The sequence below is a fragment of the Myotis lucifugus genome, unplaced genomic scaffold, assembly GCF_000147115.1.
Source record: "Myotis lucifugus unplaced genomic scaffold, Myoluc2.0 scaffold_46, whole genome shotgun sequence".
Lineage (NCBI taxonomy): Eukaryota > Metazoa > Chordata > Mammalia > Chiroptera > Vespertilionidae > Myotis > Myotis lucifugus.
Window position 1 is genome coordinate 7,566,892 of NW_005871094.1, and position 19,779 is coordinate 7,586,670.

Genomic DNA, 19,779 nt, shown 5'->3' on the forward strand with positions numbered 1-19,779 from the left:
CCTTGGCTAAAGGGGGCCCTGCTCTCATTGCTGGGTCCCTAATATTTCAGCAGGAGGAGGGGAGCGTGTTGGGCTGGATTGAGGTCACCTGTCTGCTTGCTCAGCTGCTTCTGCCAGGCTGCTCTCTGGGCTCCCTGCCCTCGTGGAGTGGTTAGAGCAGCAGCAGAGACGGCGAAGATCACAGCATCTCGTGTCTTCATTCCCTCCCCTAGTTATAGCTTATGCAGGCTGTGTCCTCATCTGACGTATTGCAAGGAACAAGCAGAATGAACAGCGCTCTGCATGGGGACAGCTTGGAGCCAGCGCTAGGGAAGCACGCGCCATGGCCTGCCCCTCACGTTGTCCTGCCTGTGCTGGCTCACGCTCAGGGGCCACGTTTTCCCAGAGCCTGTTTATCTCCGCCACCATCTCCAGCTGAGGGAGACAGTGCCACCTGCTGGTTAGGGCAGCTTACTTCTGGGGCCCAGTGTTCTGACCTGTAAAATGGGGGTGAGAATGATAGCACCTACTTCAGTGATGGCGAACCTATGACACATGTGTCAGAGGTGACACGCGAACTCATTTTTTGGTTGATTTTTCTTTGTTAAATGGCATTTAAATATATAAAATAAATATCAAAAATATAAATCTTTGTTTTACTATGGTTGCAAATATAAAAAAATTTCTATATGTGACACGGCACCAGAGTTAAGTTAGGGTTTTTCAAAATGCTGACATGCCGAGCTCAAAAGGTTCGCCATCACTGGCCTACTTCATCAAGTTGCTGTGAGGAAAGGTCACAAGTGTGGAGCAGTTGTGTCCTGGCTGTTGGTAGCTGCTGCCCATGTGGAGCATGTGAGGTGCCTATGTAATGCAGCTTCATATGTACATGTAAGTATGTGGATGTAAAACAGGTTCTCGTTTGGGATGCAAACAAGCACATGCACACACCTGTCTCTGGAAGGGTCACACTCCTGACCCTACACCGCCACCTCCATGACCCAGAAACCTTTCTCGGAGTCAGAGCTCCAGGAGACTTGGTGGGCCCAGGCCGAGGCTCAGATATCAGGGTCCTGCATTATTGCGCTCAGGGGCTTTGTCTCTGGCTCCTGTGAGCAGCTCCTGTTTGTCCATCTCCAGTCTCTAGTGGCACTGGGAGAGGGGGAGGGGACATCTGCTCAGACCCCTACTCCATGGTGCAGGCAGCTACACCTGGGGGCCTAAGGCTCCCTTGCAGCCCCAAGCAGGTCTTGGCTCTGTACCAGCACCTGTTCCGATGCCCTGCAGGCCTGGGCCAGCTCTGGGCTGCACTTCGGCAGGTGAGGGAGGCAGGGCACTGCCTCTGAGGGGACAGGGCCTCTGTGGGGCCTGACCCAACCTTACCTCCCCAGGTGCATGGAGCCGGCGGGCCCAGGAGCAGGGAGGGGCTGCCTGGGGGTGTGGCAGAGTCAGGGTGGGTACCCTCTCACATTCTGGCACCCCATCTTTTTGCGGCTCCTGTGGGACTTGGAGCTGCTGACTGGGGTGGGGCTGGGCCTCTTCTGGCCTCCCCGGGCCCAGTTCTGTGGTCTGAGGGACCAGGCCCAGTGTCCAGCGAGGAGCCAGCGCAGCGAGGCCCGTGGTAGGGTGTGTGGGGACTCAGAGCAGCTGATGAGTGGGGTGAGTGGGGCTTGGCTGAGGCAGGGGGGTCACTGGGGCAGTCGTAGTGGTGAGGAGTGGGAGGAGCTTGGGCTTTGGAGACAGATGGATCCGGTTCAGATCTCTGTTCCGACACGGTGGGGCTGTAGCCTCTATTCCTTCAGCCACACGACGAGGAAGAGAACATCCTTCTCAGAGGGCTGCTGGGAGCACCGGGAGCTCATCCATGAGGAGGGCGTGGCACTGTGCCCGCAGCATGGGCCTGCTCGTCCTGTGCCGGCTGCTACCATCCCACAGCCAACACCCATCTTGGTCAGTCCACTGCGTGGTGATGCCCAGAAGCTTAGACATGGCTGCAGCGTGGGAGGAGAGCAGGCTGGCAAGGCCCCGAGCGGCACACTGAGGGCCCCTCCGCAGCCCTCCCTCCAGGAAGCGGGTGCTGTGGTGACTGGGAGCGACGGCCGTCTCCGGTCCAGCTCAGCCACCAACTGCCGAGGCCCTTCGGGCAGGTTGGCAGCCGGGTCTGGGCCGAGGCCTCCCAGGCGAGAGCAGGAGGGTGTGTCCAATGACCTGTCCAGACCACCTGCCGGCCAGGACTGCAGGCTCATTTGAGGGCTCCCATGGGCAGGAGGGACCCCTTTCCAAGCTCCTGCACCTGGAGGGGTAGGGGAGGGCGTCATCCAAGGGCATGGATGCCAGAAGGGGGCATCTCAGGGGCGTTTTAGAGGCTGCCTACCATCTGGTGTCCTGGGGACAAGGCCCCCTAATCCTTCCAGTGTTCCAGGCTGTGCTCCTCACACCAGGCTGGGGACACCCTGAGCCAGAACCACCAGTTCCTGGAGGGGTGAGTCTTTCTCCCAGGGAATCTGTGCACTGGGTGTTGCCACATAAAGAGACCGAACACTGGCCCTTTCCCTGGTCTCCTTCCACAGCCCCGCCCAGCACCCCTCCTCACACACATGGTCCTCCTGGGGCTCTCGCTCAGTTGCACCCATATGGTTGCCCACAGCCCCTGGGAAGGGTAACCCCCAGGTCCAGCTCCCAGGATCCAGTGGTGGGTACAGGGGCTGGGGCAGGTCACCCCGCATGGTGTTTGAATGTTGGGTGGGAAGGCTCAGCAGCTGCTGGGGGTGGGGAGACTGGCAGACAGGCTGCCCCTCCCCTTCCAGAGCCCAGACGCAAGAGGTGCAGCTGAGGCAGCTTTTGCACACTTACAGGGGGCTGGCTGCAGACCCATCATGAGCCCCAGATCTGGGGGAAGCCGGGAGTGCCACAGACCCAGGTGGGAGAGCCCTGGCGTGCCTGCAGAGCCCACACCCGGGATGTTGACAGGAGGGGTCGGCATCCAGGCAGCAGGGCCCTGGGCTGAGGGGGCCAGAATGCACTGGGGGAGGCAGTCCACTCCTCACTCATTCCTCATCTCATAGCTCTTAGTTGGGTGTCGGGGCACCCAAGAACGGCAAGTAGGTTTTATTTTATGTGCCAATTCCCCTTGATTTGTAGCAGCTGTCTCAGGCACTGTGTCCAGGGGGATTTTGAAACTAATTTGGAGCTCAGGGGAGAGAGGTGGGCAATGTCTGTCCATGGCTGCTCGGGGAGGAGGGAATGGAATAGCCTGTGGGCCACCCTATGCTAGACACTGGGGATACGCCAAGTACATGAAAGTCTTGCCCCATCACTTGGTCCTTGTCTCTGAGGAGAGCACAGCCTAGTGAGCGAGTGTGACCATGAACAGGGGATTAGAATCAGTGAGATAGATGCTGTGAGCCCTGGACCTGTTAGTTTAAACAAGACAGACTCTCAAAGGATTTGTTAAATAATAAGCCCAGCAAACCCATAAGCATTTTAAATTTGCTTTTATTGATTTTAGAGAGAGGGAGAGGGAGAAGGAGAGGAAGAGGGAGAGAGAGACAGAGAGACAGAGAGAGAAAGAAATATTGATCAGCTGCCTCCTGCACACCCCCTACTGTGGATCGAGCCCGCAACCTGGGCATGTGCCCTGACTGGGATTCGAATAGTGACCTTTCGGTAAATGGGACCATGATCAAGCAGACAGGGCAGCTTTTAATTGTTCTTTCATATGTTTGAGAGGAAGAAAGTGCCAATGACTATTGTCTAATTGATAGAGAAATTTTTACAATTATATTCAGAGGAAGGGGCTGGAGGCTATTTTCACAGTTTATGCAATAATTTCTGAAGGTGTGGGAGTCTTATCGGACCCCTGTGCTCAGAAACTCGTCAAAAGACAGATTTATTTTCACAGAGAACAAACATTCTCTTTCGGTTACAGTTATGAATATCCCCACATCCATATTGCATAAAGATGGGATGTTCTTGAGAAGGGTCCCACTTTAAGACCTTATGAAATCAAGTTTTTTAAAACTAGTTTTAAGGATACTGAGCGACTTGCCTCCCTCCACAGCTGCAAGGGAGCAGCGACCTCTCATCTCCCTTTTTAGATTCCTTTTGTTGATTATGCAGACTTGCAGTTTTGAGGCTCGGCTCTGGCCTAAGATTTCAATTCTTGAATTTTGTCTGATTTTGCTGTCAGAAACCAAAAAAAGAGCTAACAGGGGTACATGCAGTGGTTTTTTTATGGGCCTGGATGGGCCCATCAGGACAAAGTAGGGGTGTCCTAACGAGGCCCTTCCTGCTCCAAGGCATCCTGTGGTGGAGGAAGAGGGTGTGGGGTTCCAGGGAGATGGTCTGGCTTGGAGGGGAAGATAAGAAAGATGCGGTCGGCTGTAGGCGGGGAAACCTGACAAGCAGGCACATAGTAGGCTGTGTAAATACAGGTGGAACAATGAACTACGAGAGCTCTGAAGTTCAAACACCAGCTATCTGGGCGCCCCCTCCCTTTATCTGCCGGGGATTCCCTAGGCTTCTTGGCTCCAGTCCAGGTGGGATGTGTGTGAGGGGCTGGGACATGTGCAGAGGGCTCCTTACATCAATCTTTCTCTCTCAGGTTGCTTACGAGAGCTGGACCCCACCACCAGCAGTAGCTTTGGGGAACCAGGAAACTCAGAATTCAAGGTGAAGGGGTCAGAGGGTCCTGGGCAAGGGCCCTCTCAGATTGGGGGCGGCAGGGGTGGGTTCTGCCGTGGAAGAGGCTGCTGGGGTGAGGCAGGGGGACTTCCTGTAGCGAGGTGGACGGGACCATTGCTGAAGCACCGTTTACACTACATAACACGGGTTAACAAATGCAGGAGTCAGGCAAGGGCCATATGGAAGGGAGGCCACCGGAGCAGCCACTGGGGTCTCCAGGCTCCTCTGGGGGAGGGGTGGAGGTGGCCCTGGCACAGGGATTCCCTCACAGCCTAGGACAAAGTGCTTCCTTCCCTGAATCTGGTCCAGAAGGAAGAGAGGGCCCAGCAGAGCCCACCACCCAGGCCCCCTTCCACCATCATCTGGAAGGCTGCGGGCCCTCAGGCCTGCCTTCCCAGGGCCTGCCACTATCCCAGGATCCCCCCAGGGGCTGGGCTGGGGCTTGGACCAGGACAGAGCGGAACTTCAGAAACTCCGATTCCTCAGAGTCGGAGAGAGGGGGACCCTCAGGATCAGGGACGGGGAGCCCCCCACGGGGAGCACAAGAAGTTCCTCAGAGTCAGAGAGAGAAGGCAAACCAGGGTCAGAGTGGGGAGGCTACTCCGGCTCTGAAACAAGAGATCTCTGTGGGTCTGGGGGGAGACCCTCGGGGTGAGAAGATGCTCTTCAAGATGAAGAAAGAAACAGCCAGAGTGCCTGAGGAAAGAGGGCCTCCAGAGGGGGAGTAGAGCCTTCCACATTCTGGAGCGGAGCCAACCTCCACCAGCCTGGAGGTGGCTCAAGGGCGAGGCGCCCGCACAGGCCCAGGAGGAAGACTTTCCGAGGGATTTCGAGGGAAGGACGCCTGCAGGTCTCCGGCAGGACAGAGGCCGCAGCTGGGGGAAGGGAGCTCCCAGAAGGGAGCGCCCAGGCCCCGGGGAAGGAGCACCAAGCTGACGCAGGACAAGACCCACAGCCAGAGACTAGAATCCGCGGTGGCCCTGGGGCAGCAGGGGGCCGGCCGGCAGGGGGCGCTGGCTCCCCTTCGCCCGGGCCCAGGAGCGCGGAGCTCCGCGGGCTCTGAGCAGCAGGAGCGCCCCACAGCCCTCCCGGGGTACCCTGGGCTGCAGGATCCGGCAGGGGGACCCTGCCCAGCAGAGAAACCAGTGGGCGAGGCGAGGTACCCGGGCACCCTCGAGGGGCGGAGGAGCGCTGCTCCGGCCCCCAAGGCCTCGAAGGCCGCGTGTCCCAGACCGCAGGGCAGGGAAAAGGCTTGGGCGGGCGTGAGCGCGGCGCAGCAGGAGACGCAGCAGGAGACGGCCCTGCAGCGGCTGCTGGCGCGGCACAGAGCGGCCAGGCACTGGCTGCAGCAGGACCGCGAGCAGCAGCGGCTCTGGGTACATCCTGCGCGGGAGGGCCCGCTGATGGGCTGGGCACGGAAGGCGGCCACCGCCGGTGACGGCTCTCCCTCCAGGTCCTCATCGCCGGGAACCGCCACTGCCGGGTGCACCCCTCTGGGGCCTCCACCCCGTCCAGCTCAGCTCCCACCACAGGCAAGATCCCCGGGAGAAGACAGGGATAGGGGGGTGGGGGCCCACCTGGGTCCCTTCGAAGTGCCCTGGAGCTGCCACCCACACAGCTGGGGGATGGCGATGGGGGCAGGGTAATGACAGCGGGTCTGACCTGGTGCTGCGCCCTGCTGGCTCCATCGAGCCGTGGGCTGGGATACAGGGCGCTTAGCGCTTGGCACCACACAGGACAAGGCGGGCAGCGGCGTGCCCTGCGGGTGCAGCTGGAACAGGTGCAGCGGGCCCTCGGAGCCAGGTGAGGGGGGCAGGGAGAGGCTTGTGGGTGGGGTGGTGGCGGTCCCCTTTCCCGGGCATCTGGGGTAACAGGCCACTCTCCCCCCAGGAACACAGAACTTCCAGCAGCTACTCTGCCCCCCTGGCGCTGAGGAGCCTGCGCCCGGAGGGTAGCGCTCACCCCCTCTAACCACTGCTGAGCCTTCAAAGGGACGATGAAAGAGGTGGAGGAGAAGGAAAAACAAGAGGGCAACCTGCAGATCAGAGGTAGTTTCAGAAAGGCCCAGAACGCAGCCTCAGAGCCCGGGAGAGCCAGACTCACACACCACCAGGTGGCGCGTGACTTCCTCCAGCCCCAAGCACACTGCCTGGCCCGGTCAGAGGACCAGGTCCCGGGGGTCAAGGGATGAGAAGGCCCCGTTCTTGCGGAAGAACGAGTCAACGCGGCACATCTTGGTGGAGGCCATTTCTTGCTTCGGTGTGGGGCCTGGGAAAAGATGTCAGAGGCCAGGAATGGGTTCCAGGGAAAGGAACTCGCAGAACATGGCAGCTCTGCCTACCCAGCCTTAGGAATCTGACCTTATTGTATCCACTCTGTAAGCGTGAATAAATAAAAAGTGCTTCGGCCCTAGCCGGGTAGGCTCAGTGGGTAAAGTGTCGGCCTGTGGACTGAAGGATCCCAGGTTCGATTCCAGTCAAGGGCACATGCCTGGGTTGTGTGCTCGATCCCCTGTGTGTGTGTGTGTGGGGGGGGGGGGGGGTGCAAGAAGCAACCAATCAATGATTCTCTCTCATCACTGATGTTTCTCTTTCCCCCTCCCTTCCTCTCTGAAGTCAATAAAAATATATTATAAATAAATAAATAGTGCTTCTGAGTGGGGGCTATGGGGAAATGGAGTGGGCTGGTGGCGGATCAGCAGTGATGGCAGAATGCCATTCCGCTGTGTGCTCTCATTGCCCCCAGCCTCAGGATCCTCCAGGAAAAGGGTGGCAGGACCCCGCCCTGCTCACAGGGACAAAGCTAGACTTCTCTGGGGAAGCTGGGGCTTTTTTCTACCTCCTGCGCTGGTTGGAAAACTGCTCCCTTTACTTCCCTTTTAGGGCTCTGGGGAAAGGGGGGAGACTTTTTAGGCAAACTTTAAACGGTGTGTATCCCCAACCAACCATCCCCTGTTCTGCTCAGGCACTAGAGCAGCTGGAGACACATAACTTAGTTCATTTGAAACTCATGACCGCAGAGAGCAAAGGGACACAGCATCACCCAGCAATCCCGCACCACCCCCTGGCATGCTCCTTTCCCACACCTTAACTCTTCATTTCAAACTACATCACAACCTCCGCTCCTCTCCCCCCACTGATGACCTTGACTCAGCCTCCAGGAAAAAGTGGACTCAGTGCAGAGGGACACCCACACCATCTCCCTCCCCCTGTGCCCCCTGCCTCTCCTCCTGTCAGACCCCAGAATCTGGAGTTCCCTGGGTGAGCTCAACCCATCTCAGGGTTTTAAAGAGCACCTATTTTCTGATGACTCCAAATTCACATCTTCAGCTCTCACCTGGCTCCAGAGGACAACTCCCACACCCAGCCTCACTGACCTCCAGCACATGGCCAGCGCTGACCTGTCTTCACACACCCTCCAGTCCTGCTCCTCTCCTAGTCTTCCGTCACAGCGACTTCAGCCAAACACCTGGCTGTCATCAGTGCATTCTTTTCTCTCATTCAATCCATCAGAAAGTTTCATGTATTCTTCCTCCAAAACTGAATATATTTCAGTTCTGCTAACTGCCCTGGCCCAAGCTATCATCTCTTGCCAGGAAAGCTCAAAGTAGCTGCCTAACTCATCTGCCAATCTACGCTTCCCCTGGAAAAGCCATTGCATACAGTTAAGAGTGATTTTTAGCCGAAACCGGTTTGGCTCAGTGGATAGAGCGTCGGCTTGCGGACTGGGGGGTCCCAGGTTCAATTCCGGTCAAGGGCATGTACCTGGGTTGCGGGCACACCCCCAGTAGGAGATGTGCAGGAGGCAGCTGATCGATGTTTCTTTCTCATCGATGTTTCTAACTCTCTATCTCTCTCCCTTCCTCTCTGTAAAAAATCAATAAAATGTATTTTTTTAAAAAAAAAGAGTGATTTTTACAAATAAATCAATGCACTTACCTGCTTAAAACCCTCCACTGACTTCCCCTCACACTTGGAATACATCCCAAACTCCTCTTTGTCATTTAGGCGCCCAGTCAGGCATTTCCTCACAATCCCATCTAAAGCAGCACACACCCCGTCACTCCCTGGTCCCACCCGGACCACCTCCTGCTCATTTTCGTGCTTTAGTGGACGCCCCAGAAAGGAGTGTCCATGTGCCTAGTGCCCAGCACGCTGCCTGGCTCCCGACAGGTGCCTGCTCATGAGGGAATTTCCAGAAGGTTGTGGCTCACCCAGCTGCCAGCCATATGTGAAGTTGGTGGTGATGGGGAAGAGGTAGCGCTTCTCTGGCACGTCCAGTTTTCGGGTGTTGAGATAGCACCAACGCCCCTGGGAGTCGTGGGAGATGCCTTCATACAGCAGGGCCCGAGTGGCAGGCAGTACTGGGTACATTTCTGCCTGCTGAGGAGCCTCCAGGGCAGGGGAGGGGACTCTGGAAGGGACTGCTTTGGGGGCAGGTGGGAGTGAGGGTGGGGTTTGGGGATACAGGGTGGGCAGTTTGAGGGGTAGACGGTTTGCAGCCATAGCCTTCTGCTTGGCCTTCACCATCGACCCATACTTGAGGTGCCATTCACACCGCAACTTCTGCTCCCTCGTAAGTTCCTCCTTCCAGAAGTTCTGCTGCACAGAATCTATGTTGAGTCGCCGCGACATGGTGGCAAGAGGAGAGGTACCAGGGTGAGTGCAGCTGAGGGGAGAGCACAGCAAACAGAGTCCTTTTGACAGCAGGTGGCTGGCCCGGGACAGTCACCAGGCAACCAAGCCTCACCTCACACAGGGCCAGGGTTCTACTTGCCATGCCCTCAGCAGACCTCACATGCCTCGCTCCCTGGGGCAGCCTCGGGCCAGGCCCACTGGCTAAGAGCCTTGATCCCCAAACCTTTTGCAGGACCCAGGCCCAGGCTAGCATCCCAGGCTTCCAGGTCTCCTGTGCTTTCTGCTTCCAGCCCTTGGGTCAGGTCCCCCCAGCCAATACAGACTGAAGTTGGGGAGCCAGGGGTCTGGGCTCGTCTCCTCCCATCCTCCCTGCCAGAGCTGGTCGTCTTTGATTCAGAGGACCAGTCTTTGAGTTATGGCCTCCTGGCACAACCTTCCTTACCCAACTTCTCTCTGCTTTGATCTCTGGCAGAACCTTTTCCAGCCCTGCCCATCTAATCCCTCCAAGAGCATCATCCCACGTGTATCCTTTCTGGCATCCAGACTTGGTTTGGAGAGAACATTATTTTAATTTAACATCAACAATGACACTGTAACAGCACAGGGGAGAGGTAGTGGAGAGAGAAGACAATCAGGTTTCCTGTTCCCTAACAACCAGCCTTAATTTTACTGACAGAGCCCCAGCAACGTGGAAGCACCTCATTTAGCCTCTCAATGGAGTGGGAAGGGGCAGGGAATTGGAAATCAGAGGCTCCAAACTTAGGGGCTGATGGCAAGCAGGGAGAGGTAGCAGGGGAGTGGGGAGTGCCTTAGCGCAGGTCTTCGGCCGTGAACATGCCCCTGGCCCTGCGTAAGATGGAGTCCTTGGCGGCATCGTAGGGGTGCTCCTTGGATGGGATCTCAAGAACGGCCGGAATGGAGCGCTGGTGGGCGTCAAGCGCATGCCGCACCATCTCTGCGATGTACTGGTTGATGAGGATGATACCGATGTCATCCCGGTTTAGAAACTGCCTGTTGGGAGAGATGAGAAGGGAGTCCAGGGCAGCCAACTCCCAGTTGGTGGGCTCGGCTGCAAGGGGGTATGGGCTTCTTCCAGGGAGCACAGAAGACAAGGGTAAAGGTTGCTACACTAAACCCTCCATCCTCTCATCCCAGAATCAATTTCATTCAGAAACTGAGGGTCATGGTGGTCAGGGCTGGCTTCTGCCTCCCCTGCTGAGAAGGCTCCCAAGTGCACTGGCCATGCAGGTTCGGTGCAGTGTATTCCGCGTGCTGCCTTTGTGTAAGAGAGGGAGGGGATAATAGACGTGACTGCCCCTTTGCGCCCGCAAAGAAAAAGCAGGAAGAAGCTCAGTGGGTATGCACAGGGGTAATGAGGTGGAAAAGAACAGGGATGAGAATGAGACTTCTTAACGTGTATACCTTTTAAGTATTAATTTGCAAACCGCATGGACAATTAACTTTTCAAAGTAAAACAAATTAAACTTTTAAAAAGGGGGTTGATAAGACCACTCAAGGCTTCAAGGTCTATGCTGATGCGGGCAGGGATGGACCATTGGGGAAGTTGGGCATGAGCTAGGAACACTGAGTAGTAAGAGGAAGATGAGTAATGAAGGAATCACACTTTCCACACAGAGGGAACCTGACACTGGGACCTTCCTTTCTTGTGATCACCCACCTATTCATTCATTAATTTCTCCATTAAAACGATTTACGCCCTGACTGGTTTGGCTCAGTGGACAGAGCATCGGCCTGCGGACTGAAGGGTCCCGGGTTCGATTCCGGTCAAGGGCATGTACCTTGGTTGCGGGCACATCCCCAGTAGGGAGTGTGCAGGAGGCAGCTGATCGATGTTTCTCTCTCATCGATGTTTCTAACTCTCTATCCCTTTCCCTTACTCTCTGTAAAAAATCAATAAAATATATTTAAAAAAAAAACAACAAAAAAAAAACACGATTTACTTGTATTATAAAGTTGTACACCTGAAATTTTTATGATGTTATTAACCAATGTTACCCCAATAAACTTAACATTAATAATTTAAAAAAACGATTTACACCAAGCGGTGTGGCTCAGTGGACTGAGTGTCGTTCCATTCACCAAGAGGTCACACATGTTCCCAGTAGGGGGCGTGCAGGAGGCAGCCAATGGATGTTTCTCTTTCATGGATGTTTCTCTCTCTCCAACTCTCATCCTCTCTCTCTAAAAACAATAAAAATATATTTTTAAAAAATAAAATAGCCTGGCCAGCGTGGCTCAGTGTTTGATTCCCAGTCTGGGCACATGCCCGGGGTTGCAGGCGTGGTCCCCAGTGTGGGGTGTGCAGGAGGCTGTTGATCGATGATTCTCTCTCATCACTGATGTTTCTATGTCTCTCTCCCTCTCCCTCTCGGATATCTATATCTATATATAAAATAAAGAAAATTTAAAAACTACTGACTAAGCACCTACTCTGTGCCAGACCCTAGGGCAGTGATGGCGAACCTATGACACACGTGTCAGAGATGACACGCGAACTCATTTTTTTGGTTGATTTTTCTTTGTTAAATGGCATTTAAATATATAAAATAAATCTCAAAAATATGAGTCTTTGTTTTACTATGGTTGCAAATATCAAAAAAATTCTATATGTGACACGGCACCAGAGTGAAGTTAGGGTTTTTCAAAATGCTGACACACCGAGCTCAAAAGGTTCACCATCACTGGCCTAGGGTAAGTTAGACTTGATCTCTGAGGTCCCTTTTGGTTGGAAAAAAAATGGCAAGTTCCTGAGGCAAAATGTGTCCTCCCAGGACAACTTGGGTCACTCCCAGGCAACAGGAACCAGTCTCAACTGGCAGCTCAGGACTGGGCTGTTTAGGGCAAAACAGGTGGGAGTGCTTTGCTCCTGGGACTTGGGAACCAAGACAGGGGCCCAGGGAAGGGGTGAAGGGAAGCACAGGGGCCTCCTCAGCTCTGGTCCCCGGGACACGGCCTGAAGTTGGGGACATACCTGCAGAGGGGGGTCCCGGGACTTGATATGCTGCCCACGGCGCTCGGGGCAATGGGAAGCCCCCAGGCAGGCCGGGGGGACAGCACAGCCAGGCTGTGGACCCCGCTCAGGAGGCAGACAGGTTTGGGCGGGGCTCACAGGTCTACCCTGTCTCTTCCCCATCATGTATGTGGCTTTCGCATGTGCCTGTCATCTCTGAGCTTCCGTTTTCTCGCCCCTAAGGGGGCATCATGCCCTCGGCCTTGCAGGGAGCTGAAAATACAAGCAAGCCCGAGCCCGAGGCCGCCTGGGTGTTCACCGGGGGTGCGGTTCCTTTAGGGGTCAACTCGCCAGCCAGCCGAGCGCTGGCAATGCCCGCAGCCTGCTCTGGGGGTGAACCCGCCAGGCCTGCGGAGGGGCTGGGCCCGGGAAGCGCCACCTCGGCGGGTAGGTGGGACCGAGGGGCGGCGTCCGTCACGAGCTCCGTTCCCCTCCTTTCGTGACACACGGTCATGTGAGGTGGAGCCCGTGACCTCGACATAGCCCCCCTCAAAGGGAATTTGGGGAGCGGAGGCCTCCACTCCGAAGGGTCGGCGGACCGATCTCTCTGACCCTCAGGCCTAAGCTTGGGCCTGGGTCGGGAAGCCCCGCGCCGCCGGCCCCGGCCGCCCCCGCGCTCCCCCCGGGCAGCAGAGGTTCCCTTTCAGGCCTCGCTGGCCACCGTACCGGAACGTGTCTTCGATCTCATTGACGGTGGTATCCTTCTCCACCACCAGGAAATTAGGGTGGCGGTTCTTGTTCAGCTCCCCGATGCCGCCCAGCAGGAAGCCGGTCACCGTGTCCTCATCTCCGATCACCGCAATGAGCTTCCCCCTCCCGGCCATCCTAGCAGACAGACGGCTCAGCCGCGAAAGCCTGGAGTCCCCGAGCCCCCGCCTCCACAGCGCGCCGCCTACAGGCCGCACCCTCTAGGCATGCGCAGTCCCACCACCCCGCCTCCCGGCACATGCGCATCTGCAGCCAAACGGCCTGAACTCCCACGGCTGCGCCACAGAGAGGGGCTCGAGTCCCGAGACTACGATTCCCAGAAGTCCGCGCGGCAGCAGGGATTGGCAAAGGACGTAAGGACGTTCGATTGTTGGTTCAACAAAAGTGTGGAGCCTGTTGCTGTTAAGACTCCGAGAGATCTCCAAAGAAACAGTTCCTGTCCTCCAAGACAAGGTCTGGGTCTCCATCGTGTACATAGGGCACATAGTTAACAATGAGTACAGGTTGTTTAAGTAATAAAAGTGTGGCCTAGACGGTTTGGCTCAGTGGATAGAGCGTCGGCCTGCGGACTCAAGGGTCCCGGGTTCGATTCCGGTCAAGGGCTAAAATGTGAACAGGCCATTGCAAAGCAGTGTGTTAATTAGCTAAAATGTGAGAAGTACCTAGAAGTATCAGAGGCAACTAACCCATGGGAGCAGGGGGCTCTCAAAAGGTCGCCATTAGGGTGAAGGGGATAGAAATTACTACAAGAGGGTGTTCTAGGAAAGAGGAACAGCCTGTGCAAAGGCTTAGTGCCTCCAATAGAAGATAAAAAATATGGACAAGCCCTAGCCGGTTTGGCTCAGTGGATAGAGCGTCGGCCTGTGGACTCAAGGGTCCTGGGTTCAGTTTTGGTCAAGGCACATGCCCGGGTTGCAGGCTTGGTCCCCAGTAGGGGAGTGCAGGAGGCAGCCGATCAATGATACCCTTTCATCATTGATGTTTCTATCTCTCTTCCTCTCCCTTCCTCTCTGAAATCAATAAAAACCATATATTTTTAAAAAAGAATTTGGGCAAAGTTATCCTGAAACCTCTGGAGGATTTCAAGTGAGAAAATGATATAACCAGATATATGTTTTAGAGATAGCCTTGTGACCGTGCTGTGTGGAGACAAGATTGAAGGAGCAGAAACCATTGTGGTAAGAGCTGATGGTGGCCAGAACTCGGGTAGTGATCATAGGGAATGAGGAGAAGCAGATGGAGTTGAGATATTTCAAGTTAGAATGAACAAAACTGGGTTTTGGGTTGGATGTGTATGGGGAGTGAGAAACCCAGGGGACTTCCAGGCTTCTGGCCTGTGCAGCTAGATGGATAGGAATAATATTCCTGAGTGAACTTTGTGAGATGAACATGCTGAAGAGGAGAAGTCCTCTCTTTCCTCCTCTTTTTCTTTTTTATAATTCTCACCTGGGGATATGTTTTTATTGATTTTTAGAGAGAAGGGGGACAGAGAGAGAAGCATTGATGTGCGAGAAAAACTTAAATTGGTTGCCTTCTAAATGCACCCTGACCAGGAATCGAACCCACAACTTTAGTGTAAGGGACGATGCTCCAACCAACTGAGCCACCCAACCAGGTCTTTCCTCTACTCTTTTAACAAACAGGCTTCTGGCATGGTGTTTGGAAGTTTAGAGCACTTAACATCCAGATGGTCTGGTCTACTGGTTGTTTGTTTAGTAATAGGCTCGGGATTTGGAAACACCTGGTTTGAATCTCTGCCCTGCTACCTAGAAGTATGATTTTGGGTTCATAACCACCATTCTCAGGGCCTTGGTTTCTTCAGATAACAGTATGCCCACCTCATAGGATTGAGATGGAACCCATAAGTGCTCAGCACCCAGGGCCATACTGTGGCTCAGAGAAAGCAGCTGGGCTGGATGTCTATAAACCCATCAGTACGCAAGAGGAGGACAGCAACTCATGCAGGAACACTCTCACATCTGGGGGTGAGGCGGAGGGAGAGCTAGGCGTGAGAAGCGGTGTGTGTGGAAACATCTGACTCAGTGCCTGGCACAGAACTGGCCCTTAATGGCCAGGAGTGTGTGGATCCTTAAGAGAACACATCCCACCTTAGTGGGTCTATCAGGTAAAGTATGGAGCTGGGCTGGTCACATTCATCTCACACTCCCTCATTCAACTGGCATTTATCAAATGTGGCCTCGAAGAGGCTGCGGACACAAGATTGATAAAATACGATTTCTGTCTTCAAGGAGTTCCCTCAGGATTGAGAGGAGAGGGGACAATGTCCCAGGCAGGGGGGCAGACACACAGAAAGAGGTTAGAGTGAATGAGGGAGGGCGAAGGAAAAGAAGAAACTTAAAGAGGAGCAAGGAGGCAGGCTACTGAGTGACAAGGTGAGGAGGGGTCTTTGGAGTTGACCCACCAGCATGTGCTGAAATGTCTAGGAATGGGTCTAAGAATTGGGGAATCTATTGCGTGAAATGCTTCTTTGCCTCCTGGCTACTCAGATGCTTGTTCACTTATTCATTCATCACATCTGTCTGTGTCAGACCTGCCAGGGTCGGGGAGCTCAGTGTGGTGGGGAAGGTAGATACGTGGCCACAGAGCAATAGTGAATGCAGCTAGAGACATGTCCCAGGGAGTATGGGTGCTGGGAGCTTGTCCAGAAAAGCTTCCTGTTGGATAGGAAAATGAAGAGGGTGGAGAGGCAAGGTTGTTTCCTGCCAGAGGCCCAAACTGCAGCACGGGGCCTGGGGAACTAGAGGCTGTGAAGAGGGGTTGAAGCTGGAGGGTGCAGTGGGGAATGAGCACAGTGCCTGAGTCAGGGGGCTTCTGGAAAGAATGAGTAGGGAAGCTGGACCTGAACCTGGAGGCCTTGTCAGGGAGAATAGACATTAGCTTGGAGCAGGAGGGAGTCGCAGAAGGGCCCTGAATTGCAGAGGGGCATAATCCCTTTAATGTGACCCCTCTGGCTGCAATGTGGAGAGCCGGTTGGAGGCAGCCGGTAGCATCAGGGAGACTACCAAAGAGGCGGGTGGACCAGAGAGGCCAGTGAGAGGCTGGTGGGTCAGGGAGGCTGGTGAGAGGCTGTGGGCCAGGGAGGCCAATGAAAGGCTGGTGGGTCAGGGGAGCTAAGTTAAGAGGCTGGTTCAGGGGGGAGGACCTGGCTGGAGTAAAGGTCTGGGCTTTGCATATGGTTCTGCCTGCCTGCTGGACGAGGAGCATTCCTGTTTGAGTCAGTGCTCATGTTTTAAGGTCCTAATTTGGAGAACATCCTTGAGATCAGGGTGGTTAGCAGTTGGCCTCCCAGCGGTCCCAGGACAGTATTCTAGAACAGTGTCCACCTCCCTCTCCCACCCACCAGCTCTCCAGGAATCTGAGGACCGATCCCATATCCTTAACTACCCCCTCCCCCATCCCTGGTTCTTTCTGCCAACATCCCAGACTTCACCAGATTGATGGCCCAGAAGGGTGGCCCCTGCCCCAGGCCTTTCCCCTGGGCCCGGGTCAGGCCTCCAGGGGACAGCCAGCTGGTCTCTGCCTCCCTGGGGCCTGAATTCGTGTCAGTGGGCCAGAAGGTGGCCAGCGTGGAGAGCACTCGCACAAGGAACAAACAGCCGAGACTCTGCGATAGGCCGCACTTTATTTGGAGTTTTCCACCTAAGCGGCTCCCAGCTGAGCCACATGACATGTGCAAAAGTCCCCCAGAAAGCTGGGCCTCGCAGTGTGTAAAAAAGGCCCCCCATGGGGCAGAGGGGCAGAGCTGTGCAACCATAAAAAAAGAGAGAGAGAGAGAAATTGTCCCCCAGGAAGCCTGGCTGGGATATACATCGCCCTAAGCCAGGCCATGTGCCAACGCTGCCGCTGGCTCTGGGTCCTTTTTCTCCAACGATTGTGCTTCTTTTCCAAGTCCGTCACACTCTGGGGTTGTAGCCACCAGAGCGGCCAGAAGCACTCCTCAGTGCAAGGAGGCCTGGCCAGCAGTGAGGTTTGAGGGTGCCCTCTCTCACACATGCAGACACCCCCAAACATGTACTCCCCCACTGGCCTCAGACCCACCAGAAAACTCAGGGCTTCTCTGAACCCCCAGTCCGCCCTCATGTCACATTCAAGGGGAGGGATACTGTCCTGAGACAGACAAGGTCTCCAACCCCTGGGGGCTCAGCGGGCTGGAGAGGCAGTGCCATTCATTTCACACCTCAAGGCAGGTGTTTGTGGTGTCTGTGCACGTGTGCATCTGGGTGTGACCCATGTGTGTGTGTGTGTGTGTGTGAGTGTGTGTCTGGCCAGAGGTGAGGGCTGAGGCTGGGGGAGGCACGTCTGTGATTCAGGGCACATTGACTTTGAAGGGGCTTCCGGGGACACTTTCGTCGCCCCACTTGACGATGAGGATGTAGTCCCCTTTCTCCTTGACGGTGTAGGTGACGTTGTATACCCGGTTGCCCATGTGCTTCACGTATACCTCCTCACAGGGGGTCTTGGGCCCATGCACGCCCACCATCATCATGTTGGTGCCTGGAGAGGGAGGCAGGAAGGGTGGGTTCACACCAGGGACCCTTGTCCACAGCAGCCCCGCCCCCCCACTCCTGCCCCGTCGCCCACGCTGGGAGACCCCCATTTCCCCCCAGCATGCCTGCTTTGCTGCAGTCCACGGTGAAGGAGTTCTTCTGGCCCACAAAGGCCTGGGACAGCCCGGGGCCCCGTGTCACCACCTTGCTGGCATCCGAGGAGAACTTGGGGATGGAGCTGTAGCTGGAGCCCCGGCTGGAGGACGACTTGGTCACCGTTTCCACCAGAACCGTGGATGTTTCGTGAAGGCTGTGGCCTCCAGACAGCCGGGGACCTGAGGGCAGAGCGGGATAGCCGTGAGAGCTCAGAGGCCTGCTCTTCTCCAGGCAGCAGGCCCGCGGCCGGCACTGACCACCCGTGGGACTCAGGGTCATGGGCCACACTCCTTTCCTCAGCTGTAGCACCCTAGGAGCAACAACCCATTACAGGGGAGCTGGGTTATGGTTGCCGTGGCAGGTGTACCCCGAGGTCTGGGCCTCTGGTGGCTCTATGCCTTGCCCTTCTAGGCTTTGTCTGGGGACTCAAGTCACAGGGTAAGAGTCTTGCTCTAAAAAGGAACACGTAGCTTCCAAAAGGAGAGCTTGCTAAATATTTGCTGAGCTCTATTTATTTTTATTTTTTAATATATGTTTTTATTGATTTCACAGAGAGACAAAAACATCAATGATGAGAGAGAATCACTGATCGGCTGCCTCCTGCACGCCCCCTACTGGGGATCTAGTCTGCAACCCAGACATGTGCCCTGACCAGGAATCGAATGGAACCATGACCTCCTGGTTCATAGGTCGGCACTCAACCCCTGAGCCACGCTAGCTGGGCTCTTAAGTTTTTTGAAGCCAGGAGGGAAGAAAGTTATTGTGTCGGGAGCCACCTAGGGAAGAGATTAAACCAGTGATGGGCAACAATAAAGAGGAAGGATTCTATTTTTAACAATGATTCTATAGGAGTCCACATGGAGAATATGGAGAATGGTGTGCTGTGTAAAGCCAGGCCCCTCTTCCTGGTAATCTTGTCGTGGTGTTTGGGGCAGACTATGACCCTGATGTGAATGGCCATTGGGGCCATCCAGGGTGGGCTGGGCTGCAGTTTGGGCTGGAGGGACCTCCCCTACCCAGAGCACTCACCTGTGACTTTGGCCTTGAAGGGGCTGCCCACAATGTGCTGGGGACCACCGTATTTGATGGCAATGAGGTAGTTGCCAGGGGCCATGGGAGTGTAAGTGACCACGTGACCCTCAGGACACTCCCGACAGTCCAGCTGCACCTTGGAGGGGCCGTCAATGGTGACAGACAAAGCACCCGAGCCCGCGTTCATAGTGTTGACGATGAACTCTGATGAAACACCTGGGGGCCAGGGGTAGCAAGGCTGTAAGCAGGGAGGCCTTGGGGCCCAGAGCTGGGACGGGCCCCACCCCAAGCTCCCCAGAACAGGCCTCATTAGCACTGCCCCTGTGTCAGGGCAGGACAATATGGAACTAGAGGCTGAGCACCCCAATATTCACCCTTCCGCCCCAGCCCCAGCGACTCACCTGTGGTGCCTCCTTCGAGCCCAGGCCCATAGGCTGACACCAAGCCGGGGTCCCCTGCCTGGCTCTGCTCCCCAACACGGATCTTGAAGGGACTGCCAGGGATGTGTGCACCGTTGAACTTGACATCAATGGAGTGGACACCATTCTCGTGGGGGATGAAGCGGATGGTGTGCTTGTCTGTGGGGCAGAGGGTTAGTGGGTGAGCATTTGTTCTTCCCTTCTTCCCAGAAGGTCCCGGCCTGGCAGGAGTAGCAAGGGCAGGGCCGGCTCACCACTGTCGAGCTCAGAGACGTAGCACTCCTCCACCGCCCCTGAGGGCGTGTGCACCTTGGCATCGATCACGCCCCGAGCACCATTCAGCTGCACCGCAAAGGACGCTGGCTGGTTCACCTTGAGCCCCGTCTCCTGCAGAGACCACAGAGGATGCTCTGACTCCTGGGAGGGCCTGGCATGCTCCTCCGCAGCCTGGCACTACTCTCACTATGCCCTGGTCCAGAGGCTCCCACCTCCCATCCCAGCCAGGCCCCTGCTGCTGGTCCAGCTCAGGGAGGCTCTCAACAAGGCTGAGATGGGAGGCAGGGGCATCTATGTCCTCAGATCCACCTGCTAGGAGCTGGGGCCACCTGGCTGTGCTGGGCACAGTG

The 19,779-nt window shown here is 55.7% G+C and overlaps 3 protein-coding genes across 3 annotated transcripts in view; all 3 read right to left on the reverse strand.

Annotated features, from left to right (window-relative positions):
- Positions 1-5,563: 5,563 nt before the first annotated feature.
- LOC106697101 lies at positions 5,564-9,710 on the reverse strand. Its single transcript, XM_014455498.2, has 2 exons — positions 8,876-9,710; positions 5,564-6,930 (listed from the first exon to the last, which is right to left on the reverse strand). Exons 1-2 carry the CDS (start codon positions 9,294-9,296, stop codon positions 6,821-6,823), a joined length of 531 nt encoding a protein of 176 aa, XP_014310984.1. The 5' UTR covers positions 9,297-9,710; the 3' UTR covers positions 5,564-6,820.
- Positions 9,711-9,848: 138 nt separating this feature from the next.
- Positions 9,849-13,228, reverse strand: ATP6V1F (ATPase H+ transporting V1 subunit F). The gene is made up of 2 exons (XM_006088378.3): positions 12,997-13,228; positions 9,849-10,310 (listed from the first exon to the last, which is right to left on the reverse strand). Exons 1-2 carry the CDS (start codon positions 13,152-13,154, stop codon positions 10,109-10,111), a joined length of 360 nt encoding a protein of 119 aa, XP_006088440.1. The 5' UTR covers positions 13,155-13,228; the 3' UTR covers positions 9,849-10,108.
- Positions 13,229-16,662: 3,434 nt separating this feature from the next.
- Positions 16,663-19,779, reverse strand: part of FLNC (filamin C) — a 33,261-nt gene continuing 30,144 nt past the window's right edge. Inside the window, exons 44-48 of the mRNA XM_023753549.1 lie at positions 19,408-19,540; positions 19,136-19,312; positions 18,732-18,950; positions 17,672-17,881; positions 16,663-17,553 (exon numbers count right to left, since the gene is read on the reverse strand). Of these exons, the coding sequence (XP_023609317.1) occupies positions 17,366-17,553; positions 17,672-17,881; positions 18,732-18,950; positions 19,136-19,312; positions 19,408-19,540 (927 nt within the window). The 3' untranslated portion in view covers positions 16,663-17,365. The remainder of the gene's footprint in view (positions 17,554-17,671; positions 17,882-18,731; positions 18,951-19,135; positions 19,313-19,407; positions 19,541-19,779) is intronic.

Coding starts and splice junctions, on each gene's coding strand:
- LOC106697101 (XM_014455498.2), bottom strand. CDS start 9,296: ATGTCGCGGCGACTCAACATAGATTCTGTGCAGCAGAACTTCTGGAAG. Junction 6,931..8,875: donor CACATATGGCTGGCAGCTGG/GTGAGCCACAAC, acceptor ATCTTTTCCCAG/GCCCCACACCGAAGCAAGAA.
- ATP6V1F (XM_006088378.3), bottom strand. CDS start 13,154: ATGGCCGGGAGGGGGAAGCTCATTGCGGTGATCGGAGATGAGGACACG. Junction 10,311..12,996: donor GAGATCGAAGACACGTTCCG/GTACGGTGGCCA, acceptor CTCTCCCAACAG/GCAGTTTCTAAACCGGGATG.